This window comes from Amphiprion ocellaris, chromosome 6, assembly GCF_022539595.1.
Source record: "Amphiprion ocellaris isolate individual 3 ecotype Okinawa chromosome 6, ASM2253959v1, whole genome shotgun sequence".
Lineage (NCBI taxonomy): Eukaryota > Metazoa > Chordata > Actinopteri > Pomacentridae > Amphiprion > Amphiprion ocellaris.
Genome location: NC_072771.1, coordinates 37,762,089 through 37,779,823, shown reverse-complemented (window position 1 = coordinate 37,779,823; position 17,735 = coordinate 37,762,089). Strand labels below are relative to the sequence as shown.

The following is a 17,735-nucleotide window of genomic DNA, read 5'->3' as shown; positions in this document are numbered from 1 at the left end:
ATCTTCTGTATCAGAGTCATAAGCTGTAAAAACGGAGAGAATTTTCAACTTTGCAGTAGTCCTTGAACTCATCATGTGTCAGATTTGTCATAAATGTGAACCAAATCGAAGCTTAAAATCACTGAATTCTAAAATTTCGCCAAAAATAAACTGTTTGTAATATCCAGGTTCTGTAAAAAACAAAAAATTCTGCGCTCTTCCGTGCATCCATAAATACATAGCTGATACTGCTGCAACCAGCAGTCATGTGACAAAAATTCAGGAAATTTCAGTCAAATCCAGACTGTATTTACATTGAATGGCTAGAAACGTAACCTTTTTTTTTCTTTTTTTTAATGATTTACAACATTATAACTTTATTGTACTGCACAAATTACATGCAATGGTTGTGCTGTTTCCATAGAGGTGCAGGACTTTATATTACAGTGAAAAATGAGGCCACAGTGAGTAAAAATGTGACAGGAGTTAGCTAAAAAATGCCCATAACCGGCTTGTAGTTCAGGGGGTTGAACTGGAATGATGATTTCTATTGATTATTTTAAATTAAATCATATGAATTCAGAGATAAAAGATAATACTAACCAGCTAGATCTTTTTAAAGCCAGTCACATGTTGTTTTTTTCACACAGAATTTGTTACTTTTGGAAAAAATGTGAAGAAATGTCCAGAAACTGCTCCTTGTGGCTCAAAGGGAAAATCCATTGAGGGTATTTCCCCACATTTCTAACTCGCAAATCACACAATCAGACTGACTTAATCGCCTTTGTTTTCTCCCTGTCAGCTATAAATGTCTGTGTGACTCCGGGTGGAGCGGCAAAAACTGCGACATCAACAACAACGAGTGTGAGTCCAACCCGTGCATGAATGGAGGCACCTGCAAGGACATGACCAGCGGATACGTTTGCACCTGTCGCATGGGCTTCACTGGTCAGCATCTGCTTTTTAAAACCACATTTTCCCCCAACGCCACTTGACTGCTGACCTTCACCTTAACTGAGGTGTTTCATTTCTGATCTGACCTCAGGTCCGAACTGCCAGACCAACATCAACGAATGCGCCTCCAACCCCTGCCTCAACCAGGGCACCTGCATTGACGACGTCGCCGGCTACAAGTGCAACTGCGTCCTTCCTTACACGGGTATGAAAATATTATGGAAAATATCCGATACACCCTCATGTTGGCCCGGTGTTCTGGCATTTCCTTCCACAGTTTCCACAAGCTGCAGACTTTAACTTATTGGGCAACAGAGGGAAAAAAAAAGTGCTGCGGATGAAATAGCTGTCGAGTAAAGTTCAGCAGCAAGGCTTCCTCAGGGCACGACAACACCGAACCTCTGACTCACCGCGCTCCTCCGCGAGCTGGGAAATATTTTTATGCCATCTCGTTTATTATTTGACCAAACAGATAATGGCGGAAAGGCGAAGGGCAACATTTTCTTGCATTGGTCTTGTATGTTTTTTGGAAAAATCCACAGAGCTCTGAATAATAAAAGGCTCTTGCTTGTGTCGGGGTGGGAACGGGGCACTTGACACATTTCCTGTTTGCCTGCTTCCTGTCTCACAGAACAGCAAATGGCTTCACAATGGGCGGAAACTGGAGCCGGCTTCCTGTACGAGCCGAGTGTTGTGGAAACAGATAGGGGAATGTCTCCGCAGGCCTCTGATACTGACAGAACCTGGCTAAAATCCTCTGATAGCACTGATTGAAAGATGATTCTGTGTCCATTTGGGTTGGGTTATCTCCAAGTTCATGACTCCTGCCTGGTATCACACAGTGGAAGTTAAACACGTTGCTCCTTTTAAAGGTGTGTTTCTTGTGTTTCAGGAGAGAACTGTGAAACCATAATGGCCCCCTGTAGCTCCAAACCCTGCAAACATGGAGGAGTTTGTCAGGAGTCGGAGGATTATCTCAGCTTCTCTTGCGTCTGTCCTGAAGGATGGCAAGGTATCCATTAATGTCTGCATGAACAATGGTTCACAGTAAAAGTTTCTGAAGATGTAAGACTTTGAAAGAATGTGAAGGACTTCATATAATCCCAGAACAGAAACTTTGCACCGTTTCCGTTGCATAAAACAGCAGCTGTAATCCAACACCTAAAGAGAAAACACACAGAAGCTACTCTTTCGCTTGTCTCCTGCTCTCTGTGCTCACGTTCTGCTTTTTAATACAGCCAAATTCCTAATAAAGCTGTCCTCATTTACATATTTTTATGTTTTTGTTGTCAGATAATGGAACGAGTATGAAATAGTGACTGTAACGCATCTCATTAAGACAACATACACTGCTAAAATCCTGATTTTATAACCTTTAAGTCATTGCTTGACAAGCTTGTGACTCAAAGATGAAAGCTGTGCCGTGACTTTAGCTGTATTTTCATAAAATTTGAAGCTGCTAGCAAAGTCAGAGAGCAGAAAAAAGAATAAGATGAGCTGCTTTTGCTGCTACGTTCTTGTAGAATATCCACTGTTGCACCTCTTTTTTCACTTTGTTAAAGGTTTAATGGATTTTTGTATGTTGGAGTTTCTGGGTTTAACTCTACAGTTTTGCACTTAAATATCTCAACCTTTGATTCCTTTTTGTATTGTTCTGAAATATGCAATGACCTACAGTTCGTCAAAGCATAATAAACATAAATAAAATTCATTTTCAGAATCAGAAAAGCCTTTATTGTCGAGTGAGTACACACAAGGAATTAGACGTGGCGTATAGAGTTGCAGTAATAGACAGTAAAAGAATAAATATACAAATCTAAATCTGAGAAATTCTAAATAAAAATGCTAAAAGGAGTATAAGAAGTACTGTGTAAAAGTACTGTATAAAAATGACATAAATGTGCACAAACCAGAGTAATAAATTAGAATACAGCTTAAACTGCTAATTTCTTTTTGTTCTTTAGGTCGAAAATGAACCATTTAGATTAATTGACTAATTGTTAAAATAGTCGATATATTAATCGATAGAAAAGTTGTTTTTAATGGCAACCCTATTGTGTGCCTTCCAGGAACTGTTTAGTTGTCACCAGAGAGGTAATCCAAAGCAGAAACAGTCTTTTACAGTACAGCACTACAATCTTTCAATGTTAAATTTAAAACCACAGTTTGTTTCAGATCCGTGTGCTTGTGTCCATAATACCAACTGAATGTGCTGCATGCTAAAACTCTACACCCAGGCTCTCTATTTCCTTTTTTATTTCAGTATATTTTCTGTCTAATTCTGTTACCCACGTGTACTAGTTTGATGCCACCTTTGCAAGAAAAGCTCAGATTTACTTTCTGTTCCTCTTTCCACCCCTCCCAGGCCAAACATGTGAGGTGGACATTAAAGAGTGCGTGAAGAATCCGTGTCGCAACGGAGCGACCTGCCTGAACACTCTGGGCAGCTACCGGTGCGGCTGCAAACCGGGCTTCACCGGGCGCAACTGCGAAACCAACATCGACGACTGCAAGCCCAGTAAGTCCATCGCTCCGTCTCCCTCCACCTCTTTTTTCTGTCCGTCGATGAAGGCGCCCAGAGCTTCAGTGTAACGCCTCGTCCTCCCCACAGACCCCTGCAGCAACGGAGGCCTCTGCAAGGACGAGGTGAACGGCTTCCTGTGCACCTGCCTGCCCGGCTTCAGGGGCACTAAATGCGAGGAGGACATCAACGAGTGCGAGAGCAACCCCTGCAAGAACGGAGCGAACTGCACCGACTGCGTCAACAGCTACACCTGCACCTGCCCACCCGGCTTCAGCGGCATCCACTGTGAAAACAACACTCCAGACTGCACCGAGAGGTACAGACGTCAGGTTTAAAGCTCACAGCTTCATATTTAAAGACATTACACTGACAGGTTACACAGACTGGTTTGTGAGGACATCTCTGCACGTCAATGGGTTCATTTCCAGCCACATGTTAATGCAGGGGGGCTGCACAGTGGTGTAATGGTTAGCACTTTCGCCTTGCAGCTAGAAGATCCCTGGTTCGCGTCCCGGCTTTCCCGGGATCTTTCTGCATGGAGTTTGCATGTTCTCCCTGTGCATGCGTGGGTTTTCTCCGGGTACTCCGGCTTCCTCCCACAGTCCAAAAATATGCTGAGGTTAATTGATCATTCTAAATTGCCCGTAGGTGTGAATGTGAGAGTGATTGTTTGTCTCTGTATGTAGCCCTGTGACAGACTGGTGACCTGTCTAGGGTGTCCCCTGCCTTCACCTGAGTCAGCTGGGATAGACTCCAGCACCCCATGACCCTAGTGAGGGTTAAGCGGTGTATAGATAATGGATGGATGGATGTTAATGCAGGGCCTATTTTGTTGTCCACTACTGCCCCCTCTGGTGGAGTATTGATTTACAGCTGCTGGATCCTACACCTGCTGAATTACATCCATCCCAGACACAGTTAACCCTCCTGTTGTCCTCATTTACGGGCACCAAAAAATATTGTTTCCTTGTCTGAAAAAAATCCAAAAATTGTGCAGAAAAATTCCCCAAATTTCTGAAAATGTGCAAAGCCAATAATACCTCAAAAGTTCCCCTTAAAAGTTTTATTTTTTTTTAAAAATCCCCCAAATTTGGCATGAAAATTCTTGTAAATATTTTCAAAAAATTTGTAAAAATCTTCCAAAAAAATCCTAAAAATATCTAAAGTGAGTACATATATATCATTAACACTTCTAATATTTTCTTTAAGAACATTCACATAAAATTCAACCAAACCCACAGGAAAGCACGAGAGTTAAGAAGTTAGACTGACTTTTATATTAACTTCTCTGAACCCCAACCATTTTTTTTTTACCTCTGTCATATTTTTCTTCACAGCAGGCTCATTTTTTACTGCAATATAAAGTCTTGCGTCTCTATGAAAACAGTGCAACCATAAATAGAGGTAGAAAAAACTCAGAAATGTATCCTGTTCAGTATGACACAGTTATAATGCCACAAATCATAAAAAAATAGCAAAAATTAAGAAATATAATCATAATTTATATTTTTCTCTCTGGTGGTTCTACATACTATACATAAAAAAGTTTTATTTCAGTTTTAGTTTGATAAAAACTGTCTTCCTACTACCTGTCAAGTCACTTTAAATCACTTAAATGCACTTTAAATTACCATGCCTTGAAATGTGTAAGTATTGAATATTGAATTTTAATTGCATTTAGTATTTCAATAGATTTCAAAATTGGAAGTCTATCTATCTATCTATCTATCTATCTATCTATCTATCTATCTATCTATCTATAGTCTATCTATCTATCTATCTATCTATCTATCTGTCTGTCTGTCTGTCTGTCTGTCTGTCTGTCTGTCTGTCTGTCTGTCTGTCTGTCTGTCTGTCTGTCTGTCTGTCTGTCTGTCTGTCTGTCTGTCTGTCTGTCTGTCTATCTGTCTATCTATAAAAGTTTTACTTCTTACAGTTTGAATCAGTTTCCACTCTTGTCTTCTATCTGTTTTGCGTAAACACAGCCTACAGTTTTTCGCAAATCAGACAAAAAGTCTCAGAATTTTTTGATACATGTCTGTTCATCACAGCTAAGGCAGTCATAGATTCTCATTTTTGCTCAGGATCGCAGAAGTTTTTGTTTTTTTAAAGGGTCTGTTTAGTGCAAATGGTTTATTTTTGGCAAAAAAAATAAAGGACAATGGAGTGATTTGGACAAAATATCACAATTTTAAGCTTAGATTTGGTTCATTTGCTTGATGGAATGACACCTCACAGATGAGTAGATGTCATAACTTAATCTGACAGTTCTTTCTGTTTCTGACAAATCATCTCTGATAAATGCTGTAATTTTGGCAATTTTTACAAAGCTAATCAGGCATTTCAATCCTGGCAGCCAGTTTTGGGGTTCAGAGCAGTAAATTAATGTGTGGCTGTAGTCTGTTTGCAAAAATTACAAGAGCAGTTTACCTCAATTCAGGCTGCGATGCTTCCATGTGGGAAAAATGTAAACATGAAATAGGGCATTGAACAAAAAGTGTTTGTTCTTGTTAACTTCCTGTGGATAAATCAGATGTGAATTTGCCTGCAGTTCAGAAAATGACGAGTTTTATCGATGTGCTCTCTTTTTCCTGAAAAGCTGCAGTATATTTTTTGATCTTGGTATGTTTTCTAACTGTTCATATCTTCTTTCTTCTTTTTTTCGCAGCTCCTGCTTCAATGGCGGCACATGTGTGGATGGCATCAACACCTTCACGTGTTTATGCCCTCCAGGCTTCACTGGAAGCTACTGTCAGCATGATATCAACGAATGTGACTCCAAACCCTGTCTGAATGGAGGGACCTGCCAGGACAGTTACGGCACCTACAAGTGCACCTGTCCTCATGGTTACACTGGTCTGAACTGCCAGGTAGGAGGAGGATAGTGTCTATTATCAGGTGTTAGAAAGTATTAACCCTCCTGTTGTCCTCATTTACGGGCACCAAAAAATACTGTGTCTGAAAAAAATCCAAAAATTCAGCAAAAAAATTCCCCAGATTTCTGAAAATTTGCAAAACCTTCAGGAAGAAAACTCCAATAATTCCTTAAAAGTTTCCCTTAAAAGTTTTATTTTAAAAAATCCCCCAAATTTGGCAAGAAAATTCTTGTAAATATTTTCAAAAAATTTGTAAAAATCTTCCAAAAAAAACCCCCATCCAATGAGACGAAGACCCCAAACGCTCATAAATAATGGTTTTAAAAAAAAAGGTTTAATCAGGCTAGAATTAAGGTTTTAGATTGACCTTCCCGAAGTCCTGACTTAAACTCCATCAAGATCGTCTGTGGATTGTGACAAAGAGATAAATCTCAGTGAGAAAGTTAAGAAGTTTAGTTGAACTGCACCAATTCTGTCAAGATTAGGGCCAAAGATACAAACCAGAAGATGGTCAAAGGACATTAAACCAGATATTAGTATAGCATAGTAAAACATTTATAGAAGAACCCAAATGCGTGATTGTTTTCTGTGACAAAGACACGTTTCAGTGATTCCATCCTAAAAAATGAGTCATACATGGTCTTTACAAGTGTATGCAAGCATTTGTTTACAACTATAGCACCTGTTGGGACACTGAAATATCATTATTTAAATGCAAAAATGAAGTTTTGCTGCATTTTAACATCAACTTTTATTCATCTTTTGACCTGAAAACCATCAAATCCAAGCTTACAGGAATAAATAAAGTGGTAAAAGTGAATATCAGGTCAAAGCATCTAGTCAGTGTTGGTGATGTCTGACATGTGTTTCAGAACCTGGTTCGTTGGTGCGACTCGTCACCCTGTAAAAATGGGGGAACTTGCTGGCAGAGAGGAACCACCTACAGCTGCGAGTGTGAGACTGGATGGACGGGTCTTTATTGTGACGTACCGAGTGTTTCCTGTGAGGTGGCGGCCAAACAAAGAGGTGAAATCCTTTAAAATCCTGTCTGTGCAGGTGTTTTTTCCAATTAAAATCACGTTATCATATATAGTGAATGTGTCCAAATGTGCAGTATATACTTTCCAAAGCTTCACTAACAGTTTTCTTCGTTTACATCTCTGATTAGGGGTCGATGTTGCCCATCTGTGTCGTAACTCTGGTCAGTGTCTGGACGCCGGAAACGTTCACTACTGCCACTGTCAGGTTGGATACACCGGCAGCTACTGTGAGGAGCAGGTGGACGAATGTACCCCCAACCCCTGCCAGAACGGAGCCACCTGCACCGACTTCCTGGGTGGATACACCTGCAAGGTAGCAACTCTAGAGACACCTGCAGCAACATTTAGAGATTCATGTCATTACAAGCTATGATCAGGCTCTTTTTGTGTTTATTTGTTTGTAAAAATGGTTCAAACTTAAGGTGTTTTAAGCCTCCGAACCTCAAAGCTCAACAGTAGGTTTGAAAGGTTTAATGAAATTGTCAAATTACACAGTTTATCATAGATATTATTCTACTCACGAACTGTAAAAACACTAAGAATAATCATATTTTCAACTTTTCGTCGAGCTACTAATCTGTGATGTGCTGTTCCGTAGGAAAATTTAACCCAATCTAAGCTTTAAATTTTGATATTTCATCAAAATTGCTTTATTCTATATGTCTCATTTAAAAATTTACACAAAATTAACCATTTAAACTAAACACAATCTTTAAGAAAATAAAATTCTGTGCTCCTCGGTGCAACCTAGAAACCATTAGTGACTCAGCTGTGACCAACAGTCAGGTAACAAAAAGTCAGGGACTATTGGCTGACGTGGGCTGAACTGCAGTCAAATGTGGAGAAAAAGAAGTAGTAAAAATATGTAGATTTACATTCTGGACATTTGGAAACATCGTGTACATGTTTATTCAATTTTTTTTCATTTTTTTAATATATTGAGAAATCAAAGAAGTTCAATTTTTGCTTTTCTTTCTTTCTGATTTATGACATTTTCACATTGGTATCTTGCAGAAAAGATACTCAGGGGTTCTTTCTACTTCTAGCCATGGTTTTACAGTTTCCTTACAGATGAAAGACTTTATATTGCAGTGAAAAATGAGCTCTCAGTGAAAGAAATGTGACGAAAACACCCAGAAACTGCTTGGGGTTCAGAGAGTTATGTTCACATTTACATTTTTATGTTTATAGCCCAGTTTTATTATAAATTGAGGCAGATTTTAATTCCAAGTTGAGCCTTAAATGCTGTGTTTCTCTGCATTTTAAAGATCTTTTTACTTTACTAACAAAACTTTACTTTAAGACCAGTTTCTGTATCTTGAATTAAAGCACCCAGCAGGCGTTCTTTCAGCCGCGGTGTTAATGAAGAGGCAGGTTTATAAATAGAAAACAAACAGCTCGGTAGTCTTAATCCACCTTGGAGTAAAGGATCTGCTGGCCTTGGCAGGATGGAGGCCAGAAAAACCGCCAGGTAAACAAAAACCATCTTTGTTTCATGTCAGACATTGATTAAAGTTTCTCCTCTCTTCTCCCGCTGTCTTCTTCCTCCTTCTTTCTTCCTGGTTTTTCTTCTTCTTCTTCTCTTTCCTGCTCCTTCTCTCCCTCAGTGCATGCCAGGCTTCTTGGGGACCAACTGCTCTGTGGAGATCAATGAATGTTTCTCCCAGCCGTGCCAGAACGGAGGCACCTGCATCGACCTGATCAATACCTACAAATGCTCCTGTCCCCGGGGAACCCAAGGTCAGCAGACCCCACGCACTCTCCTCCACCCTCTCCATCCTCTCCATCCTCGTCTCCACGCTTCATTAATTGGGGCTTAACAGCACCCAGGGCAGGAATAAACTCCTCCTGCCGTCTTACCGTCCGTCTCTTCCTCCGACATCGATTTTTCCTCTCAGACGTGAAGGCAGTTTGTGTTGTAGGTCCGTCGAATGCGGCGGCAGAGACGAGAGTAGCCCCAAAAACAGCCGGCATGATGTTGGAGATCAAGAAGCTAAAACATTTCAGATGGTTTTTCCAAACATTTCCGAACCTTTTTGACTGTGCTTCTGTTTTAGGTTGCTCTACGAAAGCAGGAGACGTTTAATATTGTTATTTACAACATTTGCAACTAGGCCTGTAAGATGCAAACGATCTAAAATAGTGACGTTCCTCTAACTTTATTGATACCCTTGATTTTTTTTCAACAAATTATGCTGACATATTCATAATTATTAAATTTTTTATTGTTATTTTTGCATAGAGCAGATCAGACTTCATATTATTTTATCAAAAATTGCTCCTGCAACAAAGAAGAAAAAACACAGGGAGAAAAAAACTAATATGTTAAAATGCTTTAAGGAATACTAGAAGTATTTCATTGGTATTCTGTTAGTGGTGCCTATGCAGATGTCACTCTTTTTTTTTTTTTTTTTTTAAGTAGGAGGTTTGTATTATTAAAAAATGAACATTTACACATTTTTTAATATGCAAACATATATTTTGGGGGAAAATAAAAAGCGTGATGTTTTAATGCTCAGCAGTAAGACATTGACAAGTAGGAAAAAAATCTAGGTCGAAAACAATAGCAAAAGAATAATCCATTCAGGGTAAATAAACAGAAAAAAAACATTTATCTGCCTCTTGTATAGCTGACTTGCTCCCTTTATGTCTGCAGACTAATGGTGTAAAAATGGAAAACAATTAGTTTAGCTTTTCATTTTTAATTTGCTCATATATTTCAGTGTTTCTGTATTGCAAATGTTGTAATACTCATTTTTAATAACTCATAAATCCCACCTTTAATGAGCAAAATGCCATTTGCAGTGTTAATTCTCACTCTCTAGCTACTTAGACATTACTGATTAATCTGAGAATTACCCTAAATTACATTGTTGTAGTAATTACATTACTGAAAAAATGTTAACACTGGAACAAAACTAAATTAAAGGATCTTTTTTATTTTATTTTTGAATATTTTATCCTTCTTAATAGATCTTACTATTTGTCACTGTCTTACTGTTATACACCAAAACACCACATCAAATTCCTCTTATGTGCAAACCTACTTTGCACTAAAATGATTCAAATTCTGATTATTCCATGCAGCCATGGGACATTTAACATCTTTTGGGTATTTTCCTCACACTATTGTGCTTCTTCTGCAGGTATTGATTGTTCCTTTTCTGTATAAAACTTAGCTGAATCTCAGGTTGTTTAATATTTTCCTGGGAAACTGACACAGAAGCACATGAGGGAAAACTGCTCTTGCAGCAAAACACATCACTTTAAAACACAAAAATGCTTCTCCAATGCAACAAAATAGACACATAAACATGACAACTCATGTAGAAGCAATATTTCTGCTGTTTTGAACTAACTGAGCTGACGCTACTCTTCCGCCTCCATCCCCAGGTGTCCACTGCGAGATCAACATCGACGACTGCAACCCGTTCACCGACCCCGTCACCAAGGAGCCCAAGTGCTTCAACAAAGGGGAGTGTGTGGACGGAGTCGGCGGCTACCACTGCATCTGTTCTGCAGGATACGTGGGCGAACGCTGCGAGGGCGACGTCAATGAGTGTCTGTCCAACCCCTGCGATCCACGAGGGACGCACAGCTGCATCCAGCTCACCAACAACTACCGCTGCGAGTGTCGCACCGGATACACCGGTAAGAGATCAGCGAAGGAGGTGGGAGCATGCTAGCAGGTGATAGGATTATGAAATGGGAAACCAGTTTTTTACTCACTGTGGGTTAATTTTTTAGTGCAGTATAAAGTCCTGCACCCGTATGGAAACAGTACAGCCATGACAAGAAATAGACGGAACTCCAAAATGTCTCTGCAAACCATAAAAATGAAAAAACTGAGAATTTCTTTGGAAAAAAACAGAATCCACATGCACTTCGCCTTGTATATATATATATTACCTTGCACTATTTGGCACTTTTTATATTTATTTTGCTTATTTCTATCTATCGATCTATAAATTTTTACTTCTTACAGTTTGAATCAGTTTCCACTCTTCTCTTCTCTCTGTTTTACATAAACACAGCCTGCAGATTAGACCAAGTCAGACAAAAATTCTCAGAATTCTCAATTGTCAGAATTGATCTGGAACAGGTGCACAATACATTTCACTGCGCATTATGCTATATATAATTATGTTAGTGATAAATAAAAGTCTTGAATCTTGAATCACAACAAGTCCCCACGGTTGTTGTCTATACTAACAGATTTTGATTTTGTTTCCATACTTGTCTGTTTTCTGCTCTGTGTAAACACTGCCTGCAGTTCACCCCACTATAGCTGAAAAATCCCTACATTTTTGTTGTGACACATATTTCACATAAATTCCATGATTCTCTCTGTTTTTGCACTTTTTAACTCTGATGAATGACATGAGTTTGCAATTTTGTAAAAGCTGAAAATGCCTTTCAAATCTTTTGGTGGGTTTTGGAGTTGAAAGTGTTAAACTTTTCTGATTATTTTTCATTTTTTATTTTAAAGTTCCCCCTTTTTCGTGTTTCTTGTAATGAAGTTTCTTTCAGTTTTTTTTGTTTGGGTCTCGATTTTTTTTCTGATCTTTTTCCTATCTTACAGATTTTGTGCTCAACTAGGAAACAAATGCTTTAGTTTTTTAATTTTTAAAAGTTTTTTTTAAAGTTTTTAATTTTCCTTTTTTCCTTTCTTTCTTTTACACATAACATTTTTCACCATTTTTAATTTATTTTATATTAACTTCTTTAAAAATGAGACTTTCTGTAATCACTTATTTGTGATTTCTGGTAGCAGTTTCAATCTTTTTAAATGTGTTTTTGGCATTTATATTATGCTGACGTTTCTTGTTACCTATCTGTCACTGCAGTCGCTTCTACTAATTTTAGAAAAACTTAAGAAATGTGAAGATGGTTTTCCAGCTGTAAACATTCTGATGAACCTTCTCGTGTGTGACGCTGCAGGTCAGCGCTGTGATACGATCTTTGACGGCTGTAAAGGGAAACCTTGTCGTAATGGAGGAACCTGCGCTGTGGCCAGCAACACGCCTCATGGCTTCATTTGCAAATGTCCTCCTGTGAGTAAAACGCCTGCTTCCACATTCACACAGATCTTTAAACTACAAACTATAAAGTACAATAATTCTACATCCCAAACCTTTATTCTAACCTCACCCTGATATAAAAGGTTAAACGAGTGCACAGTGATGTTTTATTGGAGGTGACGTTGTGAGTGTGTCAGCAGCTTTCAGTCTCCTTTAATGTCAAAACAAAGTCACAGCTGCTGCATCTTTTTATGATCTGACTGTGGAATTTACACAAATGGATCAGACTTTTATCTTTAATATCTCCTAAGATATTGTTCAAACAGCCTCAATTTTTTATTTAAATGATTTTTGAAAAGTATTTGATATATTTTTTTTTTAAAAAATCCATATTTTATGCTGTAAATTTCAAATCAAACGATGATTGAGCAGAAATTGTTAAATTTTTTAAAATAAAAACAGGCACAAGAACATTTACATCTCTAAGTAGCATATTAGAGTTTGTAGTGATGCCCATACAGATGCTATTTTTAATATTTGAATTATTAAAAATGAACATTTACGCATTTTTAAATTTGCAAACACACATTTTTGGGGATAAATGAAAAGCTGAAATACGATTTCGCACAGAGTAGTGACACAGTGACAAGGAGATTTTTTTTAAAAAAAATAAGAAGAAAAGAGAAGAATGAAAACAAATATAACTAGAAAAACACTCAGAGAGTGCAGTACTCCGCCAAGGCTGCTCATTCCCCATATGGCATTGTGAGAATTGCAGAATTTTATATATGTTTTTTTTTTTTTTTTTAGAAATGCAGCATTTGTTTATTTATTTGTTATTGGTGATCAGAAATCACGGCACTATAGAATGCTACCATTTAATACAGATGTTCCCACAAACAAAATGATCTTGTGCTGAGTACAGGTGTGTGTTCTGCATGTGTACGTTATGTACGGATACTGGATCACGTGACCTAAATATGTAGCGGGAATTGATGGGACTCAGAAACACCCCCACAATTTAATCAGTTGTTCCTTGGATCATTTCCAACAGATAAGTCCTGATAAGTCTGCAGCAGATGACTTGTAGCAGCATCGCAATCATGCGATCATCAGCAGGCAGCTGATGTAGTGTTCACTTGTTGTCATAGTTACAGTGACGCCGTGCCGCTGTCTGGCAATGATACAGAAATCTTTAACTAATCCATGGATCCAGACTATAAGCTGCATCACTGCTAGAATCTAATCACTTGGTCCTTGTGTCATTTCTGACCTTCTCTGAAAATTTCATCCAAATCTGTTTTTGAGAAATGTTGCTAACAGACGGTCAGACAGACAGACAGACAGACAGACAGACAGACAGACAGACAGACAGACAGACAGACAGACAGACAGACAGACGCCGATTGCGTTCCTTGGCGGAGTGATGATAACAATGAGTCCACAGAAGAAAAAAAATCGTATATCTACTTCCTGTATATCTGACTTTTCCTTGAATGACTGCAGACTGATGTTGAAAAATGTCAAGCAACTGTGTTAGTTTTTACTTTTCATTTCACCCAAAAATGTGTGTTTGCATATTACAAATGTGTCAATACTCCTTTTAAATAATACATAAATCCAACATTTTAAAATGACATTTGCAGTGTGAAATCTCACTCGAGCTCCTTAGACATCACTGACTATTTTGAGAATTACTGTAAATTTCATTCAACTATTACTTAAAGGGTCTCTGTTTCCTGGTTTCTTCATCTTTTGTCCTACTTTAAAAGCGATCTACTTGCCACTGTGTTACTGTTACGGCACCAAAACACCTCATTAAATCCCTAAAAGCATTCATGTCTATGGGTAGCATAATGGAAGCATAATGTTGCAGATTTTTGGTGCTTTTGAACTATTGGCTAAAATAAGGTTATAATTATACATGTTTTTCTTGTTTGTTGTCCTCTTCTTGTAGGGTTTTACTGGCTCCACATGTGAGTACGACTCTCAGGCCTGCGGCAGCCTTCACTGTCGTAACGGAGGAACCTGCATCTCCGGCCACAAGAGTCCCAAGTGTCTGTGCACGCCGTCGTTCACCGGTCCCGAGTGCCAGTATCCCACCGACAGCCCCTGTAACTCCAACCCCTGCTACAACGGCGGGACATGCGAGTACACCTCCGAGGCGCCCTTCTACCGCTGCGTCTGCCCCGCCAACTTCAACGGCCTCCGCTGCCACATCCTGGACTACAGCTTCCAGGGAGGGCTGGGCGAGGAGATCGCGCCGCCGACCGAGGTGGAGAAGGCCTGCGAGATCCCGCAGTGCGAGGAGCGCAGCCACAACAAGTACTGCGACGTGCTGTGCAACAACCACGCCTGCGGCTGGGACAACGGCGACTGCTCGCTCAACTTCAACGACCCCTGGAAGAACTGCTCGGCCGCGCTGCAGTGCTGGAGATACTTCAACGACGGGAAATGCGACTCGCAGTGCGACAATGCCGGATGTCTGTACGATGGCTTCGATTGCCAGAACCTGGAGGGACAGTGCAAGTAGGTGGCTTCACTATTTAGAGGATGCAAGCTCAGTTTAAACTTAGACGTACACCACTGTTCAAAAGTTTGGGGTCACCCAGAGAATTCCATGTTTTCCATGAAAACTCCCACTTTTATTCATGTGCTAACATAACTGCACAAGGGTTTTCTAACCATCAATGAGCCTTTCAACACCATTAGCTAACACAATGTAGCATTAGAACACAGGAGTGATGGTTGCTGGAAATGTTCCTCTGTACCTCTATGGAGATATTCCATTAAAAATCAGCTGTTTCCAGCTAGAATAGTCATTTACCACATTAACAATGTCTACACTGGATTTATCATTCATTTAATGTGATCTTCATTGAAAAATAGAGTTTTTCTTTCAAAAATGAGGACATTTCTAAGTGACCCCTAAGTGTCCACTGAGGACAATTTAAGGCACATAGAGCAGCTGGAAGAGCAAATTTGTAATTAATAATAAATAATTTAAGTGTGCAGGTGGATTGAATATTTTAAAAAATACTATTTATAATTATATAAGTATTTTTTAATGTTTTATTTATTTATAACTATATTAATAAATTAAATTCATTAATTTGATCTTGCCTGGAATTCTGCTGGTTAAAAGAAGTACAGACAGGCTCTAAGGAGATGAAAAATCACAAAACCGGCAGGTCAGTTTAAAAGATATCTGAAAAAATTGTACCATTTTACTGGAGTCAAAAACTGTAAAAAATATAAAGAATCTGAAAGAATTTTTAATCTTCTAGCAGTCCTTGAGCTTTGGTTGTGAAAATTCACCTAATCTCAACTTAAAATCATTACATTTTATTAAAATCATTTCATTTGACATGTCTCATTTAAACATTTGCAAAAAATAAAACATTTGCAATTGACATATTCTGTAAAAAACTAAATATTCTGTGCTCCTTCCCGCAATCAAAAAGCCATGTCTGACTTAGCAGTTATTATTATTATTATTATTATTATTATTATTATTATTATTATTATTATTATTATTATTATTATTATTATTATTATTATTATTATTAATAACTATTTGGCTAAACTCGACTGAACTGCAGGCGGTGTTTACAGAGCAGATTCAAGACAAGTATGGAAACTAATTAAAAACGCATATAGTAAAATATTTATAGTATCAGCACCATTTTTCCAATATTGTTAACATTTTTGGGCCAAACATCATACATGATGATTCCAGGTTTTTATCATTTTTTAAAGAAATAATCATCAAAAAAATTTCACCTTTTCCATTTTATTTTCTATTGAATATGGCATTAAAACTGTGTCATACAGCATAGAAGATTTGCAAGTTCTTTCTACCGCCAGTCATGGTTTTGCTGTTTCCATAGAGATGCAGGACTTTTTATTGTAGTGAAAATGAGCCTACAGTGAGAAAAAAAATGTGACTGGAGCAAAAAACGCTCCGAAAGTGCTTGAAGTTTATTAATTGGGTTAATTTAATTTTGAAAATGCCAAACAGTTCCTTAGTTTTAATCAGTGTAGATTTAAGTTAAATCCCTGGTATTTGACTCTAAACAAGAAAAAACATTGGACATTTTTCCATACTTGCATGACTTTATATTGGAGTGAAAAATGAACCCTCACTGAGTAAAAGTGTGACCGGAACCAACCAAAAAAGAAAGAAAATAAACAAAAAACGGCCAGAAACTGCTTGAGGTTTAGAGAGTTAATTCAGAATTTTGGTATATTTAGAGTAAACCCCCTGAAATTCTCCTTTTTTTTCTGTCATCAGGGTCATTCAAGCATTTTTCATTAGAAATAAGCAGGTTGAAGCCTTCAGATTGAGTTTTTTGATTATTCCACTTGTGTTCATCTCATCCTGTGTCATGTCCTGCTTCTTCTAAGGTTTATAGTTGCATATATATGTTTATTTTTTTGCCGTCTAACATGCCTCACTTATGATTTTTGCGTCCAGCCCTCTGTATGACCAGTACTGCAAGGACCACTACGCTGACGGCCACTGCGACCAGGGCTGCAACAACGCCGAGTGCGAGTGGGACGGCCTGGACTGCGCCAACAACATGCCGGAGAAGCTGGCGGTGGGTCAGCTGGTCCTGGTGGTCCACATCACCCCCGAGCAGCTCCTCAACAACTCCTTCGGCTTCCTGCGCGAGCTGAGCCGCGTCCTCCGAACCAACGTGATCTTCAGCAAGGACGCCAAGGGGGAGATGATGGTCTACCCATACTACGGCAACGAACACGAGCTGAAGAAGTACAACGTGAAACGCTCGGTGGACTCGTGGTCGGAGGTACCTGGGAAGGTGCTGAACGTGGTGAGGAGGAGCCTGTACGATGGGGCAGGCGGCAGAACCAAGAGGGAGCTGGATCATTTGCAGATCAAAGGGTGAGGAAGCATCTTCAAAAATACTCATCAGTGTTTTTCTTAAGGAAATGGTGCACAAAATAGATTTTCCCATGAAACAAACTCGCTGTAAGCTTCAATTTTCCATCTTTTCATACCCATTTCACTTATTTATGTTCTTCCACAGACTGCTTTGTGGAAGACGGATCCAAAAACATAAATAAATTCTGACCTCTGCATGTGTCTTCTCTTCTCTCTTTAGTTCAATTGTCCACTTGGAGGTGGACAACCGTCAGTGCTTCCAGCAGTCCACCGAGTGTTTCCAGAGCACCAATGACGCTGCAGCTTTCCTCGGAGCTTTGGAGTCCAGCGGCAAACTGGACCTTCCGTTCCCCGTTGAAGCTGTTTTCAGTGAGTATATCTCATACAAATCTGCATGAATCAAGACAGAAAGTCTGTGTTGTTTGTTAATTTGTC

At 38.9% G+C, this 17,735-nt stretch overlaps 1 protein-coding gene across 1 annotated transcript in view; it reads left to right on the top strand.

Moving 5' to 3' along the window:
- The window catches only part of LOC111574700 (notch receptor 1), a 67,284-nt gene that overhangs the window by 40,243 nt on the left and 9,306 nt on the right, over positions 1–17,735 (top strand). The window contains exons 14-27 of the mRNA XM_023279422.3: positions 782–927; positions 1,025–1,138; positions 1,826–1,945; positions 3,299–3,451; positions 3,545–3,773; positions 6,126–6,327; positions 7,206–7,359; positions 7,502–7,686; positions 8,981–9,113; positions 10,767–11,024; positions 12,315–12,427; positions 14,352–14,923; positions 16,872–17,300; positions 17,521–17,669. Of these exons, the coding sequence (XP_023135190.2) occupies positions 782–927; positions 1,025–1,138; positions 1,826–1,945; positions 3,299–3,451; positions 3,545–3,773; positions 6,126–6,327; positions 7,206–7,359; positions 7,502–7,686; positions 8,981–9,113; positions 10,767–11,024; positions 12,315–12,427; positions 14,352–14,923; positions 16,872–17,300; positions 17,521–17,669 (2,957 nt within the window). The remainder of the gene's footprint in view (positions 1–781; positions 928–1,024; positions 1,139–1,825; positions 1,946–3,298; positions 3,452–3,544; positions 3,774–6,125; positions 6,328–7,205; positions 7,360–7,501; positions 7,687–8,980; positions 9,114–10,766; positions 11,025–12,314; positions 12,428–14,351; positions 14,924–16,871; positions 17,301–17,520; positions 17,670–17,735) is intronic.